The sequence below is a fragment of the Oreochromis niloticus genome, linkage group LG2 (genome assembly GCF_001858045.2).
Source record: "Oreochromis niloticus isolate F11D_XX linkage group LG2, O_niloticus_UMD_NMBU, whole genome shotgun sequence".
Taxonomy (NCBI): Eukaryota; Metazoa; Chordata; class Actinopteri; order Cichliformes; family Cichlidae; genus Oreochromis; species Oreochromis niloticus.
Window position 1 is genome coordinate 33,461,851 of NC_031966.2, and position 15,939 is coordinate 33,477,789.

A 15,939-nucleotide genomic window follows, 5' to 3' on the forward strand; every position below is an offset into this window, starting at 1 on the left:
AACTGTAACAGTGTAAAAGTGTGTAGTAGTTCATCATTTCCATGTATGTCTGGCTGAATAACTGCAACATTAAAATATTTCCACTTTGTCCACAGCATAGTCTGCACCATGTTAGACTACAGATAACAAATAAACCACCTTAAGCAGCTGGGAACTGCCTTAATTCTCACTTTAAAAAGAAAGAAAAAAGAAACATGGCTGTTTCTTTGAGATTAGGTACCCTGTAGTCATATGTAGCCTCAGGGTTCTCATCACAGGCGATGACCTCCGGGGCCATCCAATAGGGAGTACCGATGAAGGTGTTCCTCCGACCGATCGTCTTATCGAGCTGGGCTGACACGCCAAAGTCAACTGCAAAAAAAAAAACCGTTTCATGTGTGAAAAACAGCCACAACCTTTCTACTTTCAGAAGCGTCTTTGTGGTCGTGTGATTTATGTGTTTGAATATGACTGTGCGATTGTTCTGTTGTTCTCCCAGCGGTTACGTATGCTTGAGGAACCACAGCGCATGTGTCAGTGTGTCATACCCAGTTTGACTTCGGCGTTCTCGGTGAGCAAAACATTTTGTCCCTTAATGTCTCGGTGAATCACATGGTGGGAGTGAAGATGGGAAAGGCCCTGGAAGACAAATATGAATACATATAAACACTCCCGTGCACACACGGTCAGATGACCGTCGCTATAAATACGAAGGGGCAAACGCTGCCCTCGGAGAGCATTTAGATCACGTGTCTGCTCTGAAGGATTACTGAATGGAGAGCAGGATTTAGCTTTTAGCTTCAATCCATCAGTAGACATCCTTACTTTAGGCCAGGGGTCCCCAATCCCAGTCCGCGAGGGCCGGTGTCCCTACAGGCTTTAGATCTCACCCTGGGTCCACACACCTGAATCACATGATTAGTTCATTACCAGGCCTCTGGAGAACTTCAAGAAATGTTGAGGAGGTAATTTATCCATTTAAATCAGCTGTGATGGATCAAGGACACAGCTAAAACCTGCAGGGACACCGGCCCTCGTGGACTGGGATTGGGGACCCCTGCTTTAGGCAGTTACTGAGTGGCCGAGTAACTCAGGCACAGTTTCAATGTGTGTGCGCGCATGTGTGTGTGTGTGTGTGTGTGTGTGTGTATTTGCATTCTCGCTTCTTCAAAGTGGGTTAAATAAACAGAGGAAGTAAGTCTTATTTCAGACAATGACTTCACCATGGTGTCTGTGTGTATTTGTGCATGTGTGTGTTGTGATGTTAAAACAATGGGGAGACAGCATGGCTGACAGCAGTGGAGAAAACACTGGCGACAGTCCAGAGCCCTTTGTCTCTTAAGTTTTTTTACAACTACAAAAACTAAAAAAAATAAAAAAATGAGCTCAGTTCCATTTCTGTGGCAGATAACAGCAACATCAAGGACACCGGGGGCTGATATAAGCTGATATGTTAGTTGTGTATGTCTCTGAGTCGAGCCACAAACACCAGCACAGAAAGCGGAGCAAACATCCCAGAGCCTTTCTCAGGACCTCGTGATCTCTCATAATGATAACCATAACATTTTACAGAGATGTGCTTTAAACTGGCCTTTTAAGTATATAACTAAAAGAAGAAATCCCCCTGAGTCACAGTGGGAAACATAAGAGAGAATAAATCCCTGAACATGAGGAAGTATCAGTGTCAGTTTGGCTGCTCTTTGATGTTTTGGCAAAGAATCAGTAAAAGCAGCCATCGTGTTTCTTTACAACACCAGAAACTGAACCACGCTTTACATCCACAAACAAGTTACTACCTGTGTTTTTTTAACCAACACTAAACCAACACCGCAGGCAGAGAGAGGTCCCTGGTGAGTGTTTGTTTGTCTGTGTTATTAGATCACACAGGGTTAGCTGACGATGGAGGGTTTGACACACAAACAGCATCGCTGCAGAAAGCTCACGTTCTTCTATACTTAAAATGGTCACTTATAAAAAGTTTAAAAAAACCTTTTACGCTGTGTGTCTGATCTTACCCTGAGCACCTCCCGGCAGATGTAAGCAATCCAGTCTTCTTTCAAACAGTTTCCTTTGGTTTTCTTCACCAGGTCTGTCACAGAGCCAGCTCCACAGTACTCCATCACTAACTATATGGGAAATACATAGTAGAAACATGTGGTGTTTGAGACACGTAACCCTAAAGAACAGCAGTTGTTTAATAAAAACTAAGATAATCCACCGTTTGTGCTGAAGAACAAAGAAATGTGACGAGTTTACTAACCCAGAGTTGGTGGTCCTGTCCAGCAGGGCCTTTCTTAATAAAGGCACCGTAATAAGTAGCAATGTTTCTATGGTGGGAATAACTTTTTAACATGTTGATCTCCAGCTTTATCTCCTCTTCTTCCTCCTAAACACAAGAACAAAAACATAAGGAATCAAACAAGTGACAAAAATATTACTTTCATGTGTTAACTGGAATTTCGTTATGGCGATTAGTCATGGTCATGTGTCCGTTCACAGGTGATTGAAGATGGCGCTGCCTGCGTTTGTCTGAAGAGCAGGTGTTACGACGCTGTGATGCTTCTGTGTTGGGTTCACAACGGTTTCAAGGCTTTTATAAAAGTGGCCCTTCTGCCTCAGACACGTGACCCGTTTATTTAAAGTTTTAACGTGTCGCTCTAAATGTAAAACCTCAGCACAAACTAACACATCCAGGTGAATAGCCTCTTGAATTCTGTTTTATAACCCTCAGATGATCTCTCACCCAGCTACTGGACCTTAACTCAACTACTCCCATCCCACAACAAAACCACCGGGGGTTGCTCGATGTTACGCGACACATGACAAAAAGAAAGCAGAGGAAACGGCTTGCGGCACTTTTTGTTTTCCTAGTATAAATCCTGGAAATGACTTGTGACTTCTCCAATTCACTGGACCCTTAAATCTACTCTGGATCTGGAAACGAGAGCAGAAAGGAGGAGAGCTGGAGAAGCTGGATGTGGTTGTTAATCAGGAAAGTGGAAACAACAGAGAGCTTCTCACAGTCGCTGCCCTCCCTTAAATCTTCACAGAAAAATGACAAGGCACAGTTTGAACTTTCACTTCCATCTGAAACACAAAGCCTTCTGCCTACGACTAGGTTGTGTGTGTGTGTGTGTGTGTGTGTGTGTGTGTGTGTGTGTGTGTGTGTGTGTGTGTGTATATATATATATACACACACACACACATACGTGTGTGTGTGTGTGTGTGTGTGTGTGTGTGTGTGTGTGTGTGTGTGTGTCTGTGAGAAGGCAGATAATAGCCAAGCATTTCCTGCTGTCACATCCACACAAAGAAACTATGACATTTAGATGTCAGAACAATCTGTAATATAATTTATTCCGGCAGTCTATAATTTGTATTTGACTTCTTTTTCTGGGGGATGCTCTAACGAGTTCTTAACGTGTCATCTAGTTGTCTGATTATTCTCTCCATTAATCACGTAATTATCTGCTACATAAAATGTAAGAAATGGAGAAAAATGACAAAGTCTGTGCTAAACTCTCCAGTTTGGCTGCATTACTGAACAAGAAACCAAAACCCAAAGATATTCCCTCTCCTATCTTATCAAGACAGAAGACGGAGAGTGTTGGATTTAGTGATCTTTTAAAAACATTTTTTTACCTCACACCAATATAAATCCAAAGCTATGCAAGCCTGTCTGTGGAGCTGTACCTAGCTAAATGCTAACATAATAACTCACTTATTCTAACAGCAAACATAAGCTGTATACAAAAAAAGCTCTAGCTGCTCGCTAGGCTTCACCTCTTGACTGTATTTGTTACATTGGTGCCCTTTTGAAGCATTTTCACAGTTCTGGTTAGTGAAATTCTGATCATTAGTCTCGTACTTTGCCTCCCCAAGCAGGTAACTCTGTGTTATACCCACACAGTTTAGAAATGCAGCTTGCAAACCTACACTGCTATTGTTAGCTGACACCTTGAGATCAAGATGGCCACAAAGTTAAAGAGCAAACTCCAAAGCGAGGAATCTAGAAGCCGGTGGTTGACATCATAAACCATAAAAGCAGTGTGTGGAGGTTTTTACAGAGCCATACGTTAACAAAGCGCACTGGTGTGGGGACTTACAACTAGGATGTAGGCAGAGAGTAGGGTCTCTGGGAGAAATACACCACCACCAACTGTCTCGTCTTTTCTTTCAATCCTGCATATTACACGTCTACCGGACATCATGCTATAATAGTACAAGGGATTGTTTTTCTTTAGATGGTACAACCATAGCGGTCAAAGTAAATATTGAACACATGGATTGATGGGTTGTTGCCAACATCTGGTGATAATCTGGAAATAAATTGGTGACGTGTTCAATGCTCATTTTATCAGCTGTATATTCAGAGATTCGTAGTACCGAGAAAACTCAACTGTATGTGTAATAAGTTACAAGAAAGTCTTGCACTACAGTAGGGCTGTTCGATATATATCGGATGACGATATAAAAACGTCTATAGTTTCATTTTACGTTTGTTTCGTGGTGTCGCAAAATAAACTGTTTACGGCAATATTTTTTCATTATTTTGATGGTCACTGTAGCGGCTATATGAATTTCCTAAAGTTCTCTCTTTCTCTTATATTTAATATAACCACACTACAGACGGACAAGCGCTTGTTTTTATGCGTTGTCGTTACCAACAACGACGGTAAAACCACCTCGTGTCCGCTTGTTTATTTTCCACATAAACCTTTCACAATAAAGCTCAAGATCCTGTTGAGACTTTTCAAAATAAACTGAATCACGTGAAAGATTCAGAGTATTAACGGATGAGAAGCAAAAAAGATGGTGCTAAAAAATAAACCTTAGACTCAAACGTTAGAAGAGGCTTTTCCCCGCAGCACGCTGTGTAATAAATACTCACAAAGAAAACGGCGGCTGTTACAACCTATGTCTAAAAATGTATCGTTTCATGCATCAGTTAAAACACTCGACTCCAGGTATGCGACGCCCAGCTGGAAACACTTCACGCAAGTCGAGCTGCCCGAGATTCACAGAATTTACAGAAAATGTTACATTTTTGTGATTTATATCGTTATCGGACGATAGATGTCTTAATATCGGGATATGAGATTTTGGTCATATCGCACAGCCCTACACTACAGTATGTGTAAATTTAATCCAGGAGCTGAAGAAAAACAGGACATCGATGCAAAACCCTCAAACAGGAGTCTTATATTAAAGGCTGTCATGTATGATTTATGTTAACAGGATGATTATCCACGGTGGTGCTGAATTTAATTACACTAATGTTCCACTTTAGTCGTTACGCATCTTATGATGTTCTGTCAGTTATATACTGGGTAACGCAGTCTGCCATCATCTGCAGACTCTTGTAAGTATGTTTGTACAAACTAACAGTCAGGCTTCAGCCTGCTCTCAATGGCTCATTAGCAGAGTTACCCTCATTTCTCCATCAAACTGACGTCAGGTAGTTCATGGTGTTTATGATGTTGCTCAGGCTGTTTGAACATGAAAGGATGTATTTGAGAAGTTGACATTCCAGGTAAAGAACAGGTGGAGCATAAAAAGGATGTTGAAATAAAATAGAGATAAATAAGGATTATTTTTGAGCAGGAGACAGCGTTCCCTCAAACACAACATATCATGACACAGGTATACTCCGAGAGTAGTGAGGTAATGAACCCTTACCTCTGTGACCTCCATGACTTTGATAGCTGCCAGCTGACCTGTCTTGACATGACGGCCCTGTTGGAAAACACACAGAATGAGATACGATCACAGCAGATTCAAGCAAACACACTGTAGAGATTCTGTTAAATATTCTGCACCAGTTCAAATTTCTTAAATCGCAAGTGCAGCTGTGCATCTTGGAAAGACAGGCAGCAACTGGATCGTAATATAAAAGATTAGCCTCCAAATGTTTGACGATTTGTTCTCAAGACTACAGCAACTGTCCCACGCTGGAGTCTATAAACAGACGAACGCTCACAAAGTGTTCCCGCTCTCTCTGCTGAGTGAATACTTGGACTGTGATATAATTCTCAATATTCATGGACTCGGGCAAGTCCACCTAATTTCATTTTCTCTTGAGAGACGCAGACAGAAAGAACAGGACATGACACGAGAAAGAGAGAGACTAAGTCAGGATGGAGGACCAGAGCTGTAAAGTGCAGTCAGGTGAAAAAGGGAAAATTGAAAACCATGTCATGACTCAGAAAGCTGACAAGATACTAGAGTAGCTACTCTATAAGCCTTTAAGCTGTGATGTATGACAGTTCTGTGGGAGTGTATAGTGTATGTGTCTGAAACAGACCACCAGACATGACAAACTCTGCTTTATTCAATCAGTCAGCAGTCAGGATTCATATAGAGAGACAAAGTCAGACAAACACACTCAAATGAGGGGAGAGTTTAAAAGTAACAAATATCTGTCTATTCATCTCTTTTTTCCCCCTCAGCAGCCAATTCTTAGAAACGCTCGTCGCAGTTTCCAAAAAAATATTGCTGATATGAACAATTGGTCCCGTAGCTATACAGCTTGGACTTGGAGGACAGCAGGATGTTGAAACATGGGTGTCTAAATCGACCATTTCCACATCTGAGGAGTTTTCAGGAGTTTGCAACAAGCTTGACGGCATAAACACGTCTGTCATAATCCAGCTGAATGGTGGGTGGCATATTGATATATTTTGTAGCTCCGTGTCCTGTTACAGTTAGCCTGTTCCTCTTTATGAATAGAAGACAAGTCATTCAACTGCAGTGGCATGAATGGAAAGTCACCAAGTTAAACTGAACTAAAGATTATTTACAAATGTGCAGTTTTTATGTGAAAGGATGTTTTTTTTTTTTACAACGAGCACCGAGTTTACTTTTACTGGCTAACAAAACCAGCATCCATCCTTTTGCGTCAACATGTTTTTTGATTATGTCTCAAGAAAACAGAATTCAATCATGGGAAGAGGCGGGATTTCTTGGCTGATCATGGGAAGTAACAGATGGGAAGTTTGGAGAATATTTATTATCACAGCAAATAGACTGTACTGTGCAAGAACAGAAAAGTGGTGAGAAACAACTAACAATGTGTGACATCTTTAAAGAAAGTGTTAAGAGAAAGAGGAGGAGCTGCCTGGTTAGTTAGAAATATACTGTAGTAGAATATTATCCAATGAGCTCAAGTTATTCATGTAAACATCATTCAACAAATCAACAAAACATCAAAGTAAACATCTGTCATGTAGCTCTTGTCTGATACTGATGGCACTTCAAACTCTTAAAAAGAACAAACAAATCAAAAGATATTTAAAAAACAAAAAACAAAACAACAACTCTTCCCTCAAAAGTGAATACTGCCCAGAGTGAGCTGCAGCTGGAGCCTGAATCCTTGAAAAGTTTTATTTATTACACCATGTGTTCTTTGATATAAAGCATGTCAGTGTTTTAGTCACTACAGTGAAACCAAACATCTTGACCAGAGGGATCCAGACTTGGTTCACAGTTGGTTGAAGTGTTCCTCAGCCAGTCCAAACCCCTTTTCAGCTGGCATTCTTCACATACCAGCTGTGACATACTCAGCTCATACTCATCACTGAGTATGAGCTGTGATGTGAAGCTGTCTCTTCAGCCTGGCCTTGATTGTGTCCTGACGTAGAGGACATTGTCTCCATAATTGCAAAGAATTGTGGCATGGAGTCATCCACTAGCCTGGCTATAATAAATAAGGAAATGGCCTTCCTGTCCCATCAGACTTGATGGTGTCTGCTTGCTGCCACCACAGCAAACCAGTGTGAAATGTTCTCCACTCAGCTGATCTAGTTATTAAAAATATGCTGCACTGACGCATGCACACACTTACAGGGGTCTGGTCTCTCCATCAGAATTAATTGGAGAAAAATGTTGCTCTTATTTTGTATCCTGAAGTCCAATGAATCTCTCACACACACACACACACACACACATTCAGTGAAAAGGTTACTATAATATATTCATGCATATGCTAATCAGATACAAGCGAGACATGTATAACACAGACAGCACGGGGACAAACGAGAGAAACACTCTTACTGCATCTCTCTTTCTGTCCTGCTCTTGTTTCAGTGTCAGTCTCACCGCCCACTGTATCTGTCTCCTTCAAGATCAATATGTTGGTTACATACGTGGATATGTGAAAGATTAATTCTCCTGAAGAAACTGAGTGTAGAAACTGTGCCATTTAAAGCCTATACGGTTGTAACCTTAGTCAGTATAAAAGATGGATGTAGCTTCCAGGTCACTCAAAGAGTGAAGCTGTTGCTAACCTGCATTCTTTCACATGGCCAGCAGGGGGCGACTCCCGTGGTTAGCTTCAGGTGTCTCAGCTTCTTTGCTCTGAAACTTCAGCAGCCACTTTTCTAATTGTTTTATAGGCTGAGCCATGAAGGGAGGTGTGACGAGGCAATCGGGAAAAATGCTCACTGAAGGCTCCATAACAGGACTTCACTAACCAAGGGGTGACATCATGGTGGTTACGTCTATCTGCTATACGGTCTGTGCAGTAACTGCATGTGTTTGTGTACATGTAGCTTTGTGAGAATAGAATGAGGACTGTGCGATATGACCCAAATCTCATATCCATATAAGACATTTCTCATCCCGATAACAATATACGTCACAAAATTTTACATTTTCTGTAAATTCTGTAAATCTCGGGCAACTCGACTTGTGTGAAGTGTTTTCAGCTGGGCGTCGTGTACCTGGAGTCGAGTGTTCTGACTAGAGCTGGGCGATAGAACGATAACGATATGTATTGCGAAATAACTTTTTCTCGATAGAAAAATTAAACTATTGCGACAGGCCTCATCTCTCTTGGCCTCTTAAAAAAAAAAAAAGAAAAAAAAAGAACAGCCAATCCAAATTAAGTAGCGCAGAGCCGAACCAATCACAGCCGGAGCGTCACGTCACGTGACTTGCCAAGGCGCACATGTGTATTTGTTTTTGCAGCCGTGCAGCCCGGGTAATGAAGGAAATGAGTGCGCCAACTAGAGAAAAATCAACCGAGAGCGTGAGCGAAGGTTACCGAAGAAAAAACAGATGATGGTTCCAATGCCGGAGAGCTTGTCGAACGGAAGGGCCACAGAAGTTCCGTAGTGTGAAGGTATTTCGGCTATTTCAAGTCTGACAAAAAACAGAGTAGCGCGCACTGTAAATTGTGCCGAAAGCAAGTCTGGAAATACAATAAAGCGGTGCATGCTCAGTCTCTGACTGAAAGCGCTGATTCGTCATTCGGCTTTTGTCAGACTAAAGTAACTGTTAAAACTGTTTAAAAGCTAAGCTATACAACAAGGAGAGATTGAGAATTTCCTTTTAGTTCTCAGTTTATTTGATATTGACAAAAGTTAGTCAATTTTGTCTGTTCTTCTGTAAAACAAACTAAGATTTATTTTTAGAATTAATATTTTGTTTCTAAGTGGAATTGACAATTTAGTCTGTTTTGTTTGTTCTATTTTGAAACTTAAACGCTTTAGCGGCTGCCTTTTGTGTACTTTGCAATATTTGCCTTTATTTATCTGAAACTGAAGTCTCATGTTCCTTAAGTACATCTACCCTGTTGAACTTATTATGGGAAATAAATATTTAAATCAAAACAAGCTGCTGATTATTTCACATTTTACTTGTGAGCAACGGCACATTTAAATCTTACAAATATAGTTATTTGGCTTATATCGTGATATATATCGTTATCGCCTGAAATGAAAAAAACATATCGTGATATGAAAAAATCTTATATCGCCCAGCTCTAGTTCTGACCGATGCAAGAAACTATATATTTTTAGACAGAAGGTGTAACCCCGCCATTTTTTTTGTGAGTATTTATTACACGGCGTGCTGCGGGGGAAAGCCTGTTCTAACGTTTGAGTCAAAGTTTTATTTTGAGCACCTGACGGCTCTTTTTTGCTTCTCATCCGTAAACTCTCTCCACACTCTTTCACGTGATTCTTGCGTGGGTGGTAAAGGAGGTTTGTCAGGTTTGAGTCTGTGGTGGAGATCTGTTTCCTGCATAATTTGCATAGTACAGTTTTCTGGTCCATGTCAGACTTTTAATAACCAAACCATGTCCATGCTGGTCCTCGATTTGTTTAGACTGGTCCTTCTGTTTGGAGCTACCTGGTTCTGCCTGATGTTAACTGGCCATGCTGGGATTCTCTGAGCCTGCATCCACATGCTGACCATCCCAACGATGAATACAATATTGCTGTAAACAGTGTATTTTGCGACACCACAAAACAAACAACAGCGTATAATATGAAACGACAGATGTTTTAATTTCATCATCCGAGATATGTCGTCATATCGCACAGCCCTCATGAGGACATTTTTCACTTCACCCTCAGGTTTGCAGACTTTGGGTCAGGGGTGAAGTTAGGATGGGAGTAATATCTATTGACATATCTCCACATGAATATGCAGAATATTTTGATAGGATATTTTGATACTGGCTCTGTGGGGTTTTTTGTTTGGAGTCTTTTGTGACGTTACTGCAGTGCTGACCAGTCGTGTTTGAGGGGACTTTGACTTTTAGCAGTTGAAAACTCTGGGCCGAGAGAAGAAGAACAAACTCACTGAAAGGTATCTAGAAACCATCAGTTACCATTTGAAGTTCATTTAGCTTTTGTTTGCTTGTTAACATGTCTCAGCATTAATAGTTAGTCTGTAATCAGTAACCACCGCTCAGAACCACAAGGAACCAGAACACTTGGCCTGCAATTTTCACTTGTCTGGAGTACGGCTGGCACACACTGATAATTTTCCACACTGACAGTCCAAGTCCTTTTTTCCCCTCATACGAGTCAATTTTAAGTTGCCGCAGTTAAGCAACATTATCATTAACATGAACCTCCAGTGCTAATAGAACATGAATGGTTATTTCTTATTCAGTGATGTTGATAAGGTGCATGATAAAAAGTGTACACCCAAACAAAAGATTCATTTTATTTCAACATCAATAGCAGCTTAGCTGCGCTTGGACATGTGGGGGCTGCATTACTAAAGTTCACCACATGAAATTCAGAGAGGCAGTTTCAATCCCGATACACGTGAGCGTTCACTGAGAAATGGGAAACAGCAGCAGCAGAGAACAATTACTAAAACTATTAAATATGACAGCTCAGATCTGAAGGCTTTGCTTGGCCTACGAGTGAAAATGGTTGTGGTATCTCATACAAGGAAATCAGTCCCACATCCACTGGGTTTTAGCTGGGGTGGGACCTTCAGATGCATTTCACATGTTTGATCACAATGGGATGTGGGGAGTTTTTGACCAGGTCAAAAAGTCAATCAAATGTCATAGTTTCAATGATGTGTTGGTGTTGGTGAGAATGTTTGTGGCAGGAGCTGGGCTGTGTCTATTACCAGGCCAGGTAATAGCCTTGAAGAGATGAATAGAGGGCTGGACTTGCATAATTATGTTTATTTTGCTATCACATTAAGGCTTTTTAAAAACGTTTTTTTTTTACCTTTCCATTCACATGTAACCTTCATTAGCTGGAACTACAGTTTCAAAGCTGCAGTGTTTTCATTACATGGGTGTAAACTCCACAACGGTAAACTCACCACACTGTCACAAGAGGAGAACTGGGACAAATCAAGCAGCTCCTTTTTGTTTTCTATGCATGTTACATGTACAAGCAGTCAGATGAATAGCAGCCTGGCCAATCTGTGGCCTCTCACCACATACTCTCTTATTTTATTACCACAAAAAGAAATAAAAGAAATGCACAGTAAAAACAAAGACCTAATGAAAAAGAACCCTAATAATTTTTTACAGTCTGAGAAAACAGCCCTAACTGACAGCAATAGTCATTAAATACTCAAAGCCTGCATCACAAACTGTGGAGGTGGGTGAAAGGGAATGACCAGGCAAGCCAAATGCATTATGGGAATTCTGAGATTGAGAAACTGAGGTTGGCTTCATACTGTCTGACTCTATCAGAGTGTCAAATACTGATTTCTCTTTATTTTTTTAACAAGTTCTACCATTGTACCGAGTTCAGCGCTGAATCACTGGAGTACTTTTAATTATAGTTTTGGCATTTAGAAAGTAAAGTAAGGAGGCCAGATACTTTTGTGAATGTTCTAACAATTGGACTCACAGCTCTGGGACACATGGGTAATCAGCACAAACTGCAGCTCTAACCTTCATGGGGGCCGCTTTCCTCTTCTCTCTCTCTCTCTCTAATAGGTCTCTCTCCCCCTCTTCCTTCCTCCCCTCCGCTCTGTCTCTCTGGCTTTCACCTCTGCCTTCCTTCCTTTGCCCTCACTCACTTTCCTCTCTTTCCTCTCCATTTTTACCCTTTGTCTCTCTCTCTCTCTCTCTCTCTCTCTCTCTCTGTTTCACTGTTCACAAACACAGTATTTCTATTACTACCCATCTCTGCTCCAGCTCACGCCTTCCCCCAAAAACACTTACCTAAGAAGCAGAAAGTGTTGAGCTGGGGGAAGGAGTCAGTCTGTGCTGTCAACACAGACTGACAGCTGATCAGTCTGTGAATGTCCAAGTCCACATTTGGACATGATTTTGGTCAGCAGATCTCCTCATGAGCAACACAGGAATGATGATATGTGAATAACAGAAAGGGAAGCAATGCTACTGAAACTTGAAAGATTTGAGGAAGTGCAAGTGATTCACTCAGAGTGGTACTACAGCCAGCTGTTTTATGGTTTCAACACAGAGTCAAAGTTTGCACAGATGCTCGAGTGAAACTTTCTTTGGCCCATCACAAATGTAATTCACATTCATTTACGGATCATTTTCATTGATATTCTTGATTTTTGTTATTCATGTGATTACCACGACTCAGCCATGTGGGTCAGTGACACACAAATAGTTTGAAAAAAACAAAAACATTCCAGCTCCTGTAAGTTAGTCACACTAATTATCATAGTGGCATAATTGCATAGTGTAAATTACAAAGCTACAATATTATGCTTAAGATACAGCAGTCACTTTAGTCAGTGTTACTAAGGAAAATTGTGTTGCGTCAGCAGTGCTCAGAGGTCTATGCTTTAGTAAAGTTTGGCTTTTTCACAGTGTGACACACACACACACACACACACACACACACACACACACACACAGTGGTTTGCAGAAGGGAAGTTCCTTTTGCAAACAGGGAAACGCCCTGTGCGTGTGTGTGTGTGTGTGTGTGTGCGTGTGTGAATGATGTGTATATGGTGAATAAGACAAGCATGCACCATGCACTAGGAATGTCCAACACAGCATTTTAATATATTTATATTTATGTGTATGCATCTGTCACCCTAGCACCTCCTTGCTTTTAAGCACTAAATAAACTTCTGTTGTGTCTTTATATTTTCTTTTGTTTTTTACACTCAAATTATCAAAGATGTACAGTAAAATGTTTTAAATCTGTATCTGCATTGATACTGAGGGAACTTGGGTCACTGCAAGCTATTGTTCTTTGATATGCCAAAAACTGTAGGGGTGCACTGTGCAGCACGGTGTCACATTTAATTATATAGTATAAAAACTTACTATTATTTGTATCGTGCAAATGGGTCACATCTTTTAATTTTCAACACACTGGACTTTTTATATTGGTGTATTGGTTTATTGAATCTGTTATCACTAAGTTCTCTAATTATCACATGTCCTTAGATGAGGTTGAACACAAAAGCACTAAAGCTTCTTTGAGTCCCTGAGTAGTTCCTGGCCTGTGTTCCTGGGGTAGTTTGGAAGAAAAGGCCTGATTGTCTCCAGGCCTCTCTGCTCTCTATGCCGTCTAATTGTGTCTGTCTTTGCATGTCAGAAAATCCCATCTGCTGACCAGGAGGCTCTTCCACTCAATTAAAATGAAAATGAGGATAATTTGGGCAGACTTTGCTCCAGTGTCTGCTCCAGTGGACACTGGGGTTTGATTGACATGGGATCAGATGTCTAACTGACAATTGCTGGATCAAAAATCAAATCTGTACATGAGTCATGGGAAAATTTAGTAATCACTACAATCAATTCCTGATGCGCATCAACTCTGAGGCCTCAATTTAGAGCAGAACTGATTGGGAACATAACCTAAGTTGGAATACAAACAATTTCATCAAGCAGAGGATCACTGTGACTGACAGCAACAGCAAACTGCACATAAAAAACACCATCCTGGTGGATCCTGTTCCACCTTCCTCTTCTGCCTCTGCCTTTTGGCAGTACTTACTGTAGGATTTTTCACATCCTATCACAGCTAACATGCCCTCATTTAGTTTTCCTTCTACACAGATCAACTGCTTCACTAGTTACATTTGTTCCAACACATATTCCCTTCCTGTCTACCCAAAAACATTTCCTTTCAGGTAGACAGGAATGGTCTCTCAGATCACGTGAATGCATGTAAAACAGTGAGTGCAAGTATGAGAGTACTTGACTTGAATCCACATGAGGTTTGAGGAGGTATATTCACACTGGGTGAGGTGATGCAATATGCCTCCTGCATGCTCAGGTAGCACCTCAAAAGGGGACTCTGCAGCTGCAAGCAGGCACCATCTCCCGCTGTGTGCTACGTGTAACAAAGGGCAACTTCAGGCAATGCTTGCACCGGATTCTCCTGCCACTGCTCGGTGTTCATGTGTGAAATTAGTAATGCACGACATCTGTCTTTTAAAAATAAGAATCGCTGTATTGCAGTAGCTGTTTCACTGTGGGTAACATGAATTGCTGTATGATTATTGTACTCACGGATTTTCAGGCTACCAATTGGAAAACAAAGATGGCTACTCATCCTTGAGGCTGGTTGTGCTAAAGGTCTCTTCCTATTAAATGGGGATTCCTTCCTTCCCACCCTTGCCATGTGCAGCTCATACGGCATCGTAGTTTTATCTCTAATACTACCTTAAATGATCTGAATTAAAATTATAATGGTGGCATTTTTATCTGTGGTGCTCACCTTTAGGTAATCAAAGGCCTCAAAATCAGCCTGTTGCTTGGTTTCTTATTCATCCAACAATACTACACACCTGTCATTCAATGCAGAGGCACGAAGAAATAAACAAAGGAAGAGCCCAGATGCAATGTCAGCACTCACGTCAACCCACAAGTGTTTTTGTAAGGGGTGAGGAGAGCGTGTGCGCAGTGCCAGTTATTGTTCTCCAGGCCATGCTGCATTCCTGGTTTCCCAGGTTAAGACTCACTCACATTATAAGACAGTGTACATGGGAAACCAGATTTGCTCAGCCTCATTAAGGTCTGATTGATTGCCTGTTAGAACTACACACCATCATTATTACTTTACCCATAGCGAGGCTTTTGAACCACAGCAGAGTGCTGGTAGACTGCGGCTCCATTATGTGTATTGATGCAGGCAGGAAAATGCTAAAACACAAGTTAAAAACACATAGAGGGCCAGCCAATTAACGTTTTAAACTATTCTACACAAGTAATTCTTCAAGCAGGGTCAAGCATCATGTGAGAATACAGTACACAGGAAGAAAAAGGTATCGGACATTGTACCAGTATCAGTCATCAGAATCACTGCTGTGATTCAGCTCACAGTTTATCCATTTTTGGTATTCTTCCCTTGTCAGTTCTCTACTAATTGTTACTCACATTTGTTATTGCTTCAGCCCTCGCCCCCCCCCCGCCAAAAAAGAATAATTTATCTTTACCAAGCATGAAATTTGTGATTTTCCTCCCCTGTTTGAAAGCACCCTGTAAGGCCTGACTGTCCTGTGCATCGCTTGCAACATATCTTCTTTCAGGAAATCAAATGGCACACACACCCTACTTTCTGTGTCACATAATCCCACACAGACATGGACAACTCTGAGAACGCATCATTGGCTACGTGCATCCTTCAGCCCTTAACTTTTAACCTCCTCCTTAAATAAACCTCTTCCTTTAAAACTTTTGGGAGAACCTAAAGCCTGCTTCTTCCAAAACAGTTACACCTGTTGTACATCTATCCTGCCCTTCATGTACAATGTTGT

At 41.2% G+C, this 15,939-nt stretch overlaps 1 protein-coding gene across 6 annotated transcripts in view; it reads right to left on the bottom strand.

Moving 5' to 3' along the window:
- si:zfos-2326c3.2 (traf2 and NCK-interacting protein kinase) overlaps positions 1–15,939 on the bottom strand; it is a 57,632-nt gene that overhangs the window by 39,338 nt on the left and 2,355 nt on the right. For all 6 annotated transcript variants that reach the window (XM_013275419.3, XM_025898413.1, XM_013275422.3 and 3 more), the window contains exons 3-7: positions 5,659–5,715; positions 2,240–2,365; positions 1,995–2,105; positions 528–618; positions 221–351 (exon numbers count right to left, since the gene is read on the bottom strand). In XM_013275419.3, coding sequence (XP_013130873.1) covers positions 221–351; positions 528–618; positions 1,995–2,105; positions 2,240–2,365; positions 5,659–5,715 — 516 coding nt within the window. The remainder of the gene's footprint in view (positions 1–220; positions 352–527; positions 619–1,994; positions 2,106–2,239; positions 2,366–5,658; positions 5,716–15,939) is intronic.